This window comes from Lathyrus oleraceus, chromosome 2 (genome assembly GCF_024323335.1).
Source record: "Lathyrus oleraceus cultivar Zhongwan6 chromosome 2, CAAS_Psat_ZW6_1.0, whole genome shotgun sequence".
NCBI lineage: Eukaryota > Viridiplantae > Streptophyta > Magnoliopsida > Fabales > Fabaceae > Lathyrus > Lathyrus oleraceus.
This window is the reverse complement of record NC_066580.1, coordinates 454,541,614-454,546,638: the sequence shown is the minus strand read 5'-3', so window position 1 is coordinate 454,546,638 and position 5,025 is coordinate 454,541,614. Positions and strand designations below refer to the sequence as shown.

Genomic DNA, 5,025 nt, shown 5'->3' with positions numbered 1-5,025 from the left:
TAAATTTGGTAGCGACTTCATTGCTTTCGAACATGTTTGAGCTTAGGTATTTTTTGCGTTGCGACACCTTATATGAATCAGAAATGATGAGAGGGAAGTTGAAAGAAGTAGAGCCTTAAGTTCTTACCAAAGAGATCAAAGGACGAAAGTGAAATTGGTACGACGTCGGAAGTGAAGAGCGACGGTGAGATTGAAACTGACCTAAAACCGGAAGAAAACAACGAGATTGATGTGAATTTAAGCGAATGACAACCATTAGATTGGTGCGACCACAACCGAAAGAGAAAGATACATAAGAGAGTTTAATGATTAGGTTAACTGAAAGGAAGGAAAGAAAGGAGTATTATGGTTTGTTTAGAATTTTAGAAGAGATAAAAAAAATAGAAACATTAAAAAGTAATAATCAAAATAATATAATACAGACTTTAAAAAGAATGGATAAAGAGAGTAAAGCATAAGCTTATCATGTGTTTGGAAGGGCAATAAATTGAAAGTTGGTTATAGTTAAACCGTGATAAACTAACAAGACTATCATAGTTTTTAAATGGCTAAATATTTGTGATTATTTAGCATATTTTTGATTATATATATTATATTATCCATTTGATTCAGAAAGACTCTTTCCAATCCTAAGACTCTTTCCAATCTTCTAAATCATATATTCAGAAAAGTATATGTACACTATCCTATCCTATAATACCTATGTTTATGATTCTATAAATAGGAACCAACCGTCTCATAAAATAACACACAAACAACAAGACTTGAGTATTACAATCTTTCTTCTATAAAAAAAAGTTTCATTGGTAACCATGGAAGTTAAGCTTTCCTCCTTTGTTATTCCCTTCTTTCTTTTCTTAATGTTTCATTTGCTTGCAAAATATTACAAACAAAAAACCTTAGGTTACAAATTACCACCTGGTCCAATGAAGTTACCAATCATTGGTAACCTTCATCAAATAGCAGCATTAGGATCACTTCCACATCGTGCTTTTCAACAACTTGCTCATAAATATGGACCTATTGTTCATCTAAAACTAGGTGAAGTTTCAACTATAGTTATAACCTCACCAAAGTTAGCAAAAGAAATATTAAAAACTCATGATGTTGTTTTTGCTAATAGGCCACATCTTCAAGCAGCTCATATAATAGTATATGGTTCAATAGATATTGCATTTTCTCCATATGGTGATTATTGGAAACAAATGAGAAAAATATGCACGTTAGAGCTTCTAAGTACCAAAAGAGTTCAATCTTTTGCTTATATTAGAGAAGACGAGACAAGAAATTTTATAAAATCAATTCAGTCATCAGAAGGGTCCCCGGTAAATCTCACTAACCGAATTTTTTCGTTAGTGAGTTCTATTGTTTTGAGATCGGCTTTTGGTGACAAAGTTGAAGATCAAGATAAATTTGTTACTCTGATAAGAAAAACTATAGACTCTGTTGGAGGACTTGAACCTGCTGATTTATTTCCTTCAAAGAAGTTTATAATAAATGTGCTAACTGGCGCGAAATCGAAGTTGGAGAAAATGCATAAAAATGCTGACAAAATATTGGAAACAATTGTTAAGAAGCATCAAGAGAAGCCAAAAAGAGCAATTGATAATGAAGAGCATGAAGATCTTGTTGATGTTCTGTTGAGAATCCAACAAGATGGGAGCCTTAATGTTCCTATTACAACAAACAACATAAAAGCTGTGATTTTTGTAAGTAAATGTTTTCTATCTTGATTTTTTTTTAATTACCGTTTATGATATTAAAAAAAGTAATCAAATTTTATTATTTTGATAATATTATTTATTTAGTTAAATTTCTTTTAACTATTTATTATTTCATTATACATTTTTTAAATAAATATTTAATAATGTTATTGAAAAAATAATAGTTAATTTGAGGTGGTTATTATGGATTGGGTCTAATGCTAGACCTTATTAGTTTTAATAAATTTATGAATATTTTTTAATTATTATTAAATTTATTTATATTAAAAACATGATGAGATATTCTTAAGACGTCGAAATTAGATGAATTATAATTAATATTAAATTGGATTTTTACAATAATGTGTACATCTTTTCAAATTTGTTTCCCAACTTATCACAATCATTAATTGATTTAAAATTTGCTGAATTTTTCTACTCAATGGCTGTTTTCAACTTTACTAGTCAAGCCCATTAAAAGAAAAAGTCAAACCCACAAGTTTTGTTAGTTTGATTGTTTTAAATTTTAATTAGGTTTCAAAGTGACGTTTTATTAGTTTGATTCTGTTTTCATTTTATGATTTATTTATTTATGGAAACTTTATGATATTTTTCATTTGCAAATTTAGGATGTATTTGCAGCTGGAACTGACACAACATCAACAACAATAGTATGGGCCATGTCAGAATTAATGAAAAATCCAAGTGTGATGAAGAAAGCACAATCTGAAATAAGAGAAGCATGTAAAGGAAAACAAATAATATCTGAAACTGATATACAAGATCTTCCATACCTAAAACTAGTGATAAAAGAAACCTTAAGGCTACACTCACCAACTCCTCTATTACTCCCTAGAGAGTCCACTGAGTTAACCAACATTGATGGATATCATATACCAAAAAAAACCAAAGTAATGATAAATATTTGGGCTATGGCAAGAGATCCTCAATATTGGACTGATGCTGAGAGTTTTATTCCAGAGAGATTTGATGGTAATTCTATTGATTACAAAGGGAAAAACTTTGAGTATCTTCCTTTTGGAGCAGGTAGAAGAATATGCCCTGGTTTATCATTTGGTATTGCTGGTATTATGCTTCCATTGGCATTATTACTTTATCATTTTAATTGGGAATTACCAAATAATATGAAACATGAGGATTTCGATATGACTGAACATTATGGATTGGCTATTGGAAGGAAAAATGAGCTGTGTTTGATTCCAACTGTTTATGCATGATATTTAATATATTTGATTTGTATTGTTTGTTTATTTATATTTTAAGTTGTACTTTAGAGAGTTATGTATGATTTCATTTTGGAAATAAAACTCAGTTGCTGAATTATTGTATAATACAAGTATGGAAATAAAAGCCAGATGCTGAATTATTGAATTATTAGTTTCTTTTGAATTATTAGTTTTTTTTGTTAAACTATCTTTATTCTATTAACTTCTTATTTTATTTTCTAAAAAATTTCAAACTCACGTTTTGTATTATGAGGGTAAGTTAACTATCTATTTTTTTACTTATTTTTTTTATTATTTATTTTATTTAGTTAAATAAACTATAATAATTTATTAATTAATTAAATACCTTTTTTTAATAATTTAATTCTGTCTTTTCATTCCCACAATTCCATTCACTACTTTTTCATAACTCTTCAAAATAATATAAACTTACATCTTTAATTAGTTAAATAATTTAAAACTAAACTTACATCTTTATTTAATTAAATAATTTAAAACATCTTAAAACTATCTTTTCTTATTAACTTCTTTTCTTTTCTTTTTTTTTTCAAACGTTTTTTTGGATAAATGTGTTGTTGAAAATAATAAATTTTAAAGTTTTTTTCTCTCTTCAAAATTCTTAATTCATTGTTATTTTTATTCATATTTTATTATATTCTTAATTTTAAACGTTTTTACTTATTCTTTGTCATGTTTTTGTTTAGATATATATACATATATTGCTGATATTGTTGATACAGTTTTACTTATAAGAATTTAATTGATATACACCGATAGTGTAAAGAGTTTTTACATTATCAGTTAATTATAATCACAGATATATTTAAAAGATTTGATTTTTATTTTAAACATTTAAAAAGTAATACAAACGGATGATTGTGATGTATTGATAGTGTAAATTTTTTTACACTGACAGTGCATAACAATTAATCTCTTTTTATAAATAAGTGTCGTTTCAATTTTGTCTTTATTTGATCTTAAGATACAAAAATTTAATTAAGGTGATAAATTTTGTTTTGATTTTTTCTTTTTATTTTCTTTCTTTTTTAATTTTATTGTTTGTTTTCTAATTCATGTTTGTTTTTTGTAGGTATATATATTATTGAAAACATTCTACGTGATTTTTATAAAGGTGTGATTATTATGCTTTTTTTAATATTTGTAGTCCACTGTTATTTTTTATTCCTATTTTTTATATTCCTAATTTTATTGCAAATTTATAAATCTTTGTTATATTTTTTTGTAGGTATATATATTTTTGAAAAATAACTAAATTAATAATAATAGTAAAAATATTAAATTAAATTTAATAATAATAATAAAATAATTGGAAATAGTTAGTAATGATAAAAAAATTTAAAATTTATATTAGTAGATTTACAAATCGAATTTTCACACAGAATTATATCACAAATGTAGATTTAATTATAATTTATTATATTTTATATATATATATATATATATATATATATATATATATATATATATATATATATATATTTGTTTAGTATGATATCTTGGGACTATATTAGAAAAAGACAACATCTTGGGATTGTTTTAAAGATAATGATATGAAATTGTCTAAAGGAAAGTATTGTGTCGCCCTTAAATTTTTTTTTTGCTTTTTTATGGGATAACGTCTTGAACAAAGAGTAAGTCAAAGTTAATATTGACACACGTTTTCGTTAAAATATGAATTTAAGTAGGTGAGTTGTCCACTATTCTGATGCACATTTTGCTACACTAGCCAAACTTTAATTTATTCTCTAGCTAAATGTTTAAGAACTTTTATTTCCCTTCCATTTGTTTTTATTTTTATTCTCCAGCTAAATGTTTAAGAACTTTTATTTCCCTTCCATTTGTTTTTATTTTTGTTCTATTTGCTTAAGAACTTCGGTATCACGAAATATATTTTTTTGGGTAAATGTGTTGTTGAAAATAGGTTTTTTCTTTCTCTTCAAAATTCTTAATTCATTATTATTTTTTATTTATAGTTTATTATACTCCTAATTTTATTTGTTTTCTTATTCTTTGTCATGTTTTTTTAAAGTATATTGTTGATAAAGTTTTATGTA

The 5,025-nt window shown here is 25.4% G+C and overlaps 1 protein-coding gene across 1 annotated transcript; it reads left to right on the top strand.

Moving 5' to 3' along the window:
- Positions 1-809: 809 nt before the first annotated feature.
- On the top strand, positions 810-2,941 carry LOC127121533 (cytochrome P450 71D8). The gene is made up of 2 exons (XM_051052012.1): positions 810-1,709; positions 2,333-2,941. The coding sequence occupies exons 1-2, from the start codon at positions 813-815 to the stop codon at positions 2,939-2,941; spliced, it is 1,506 nt and encodes a 501-aa protein (XP_050907969.1). The 5' UTR covers positions 810-812.
- Positions 2,942-5,025: the final 2,084 nt, after the last annotated feature.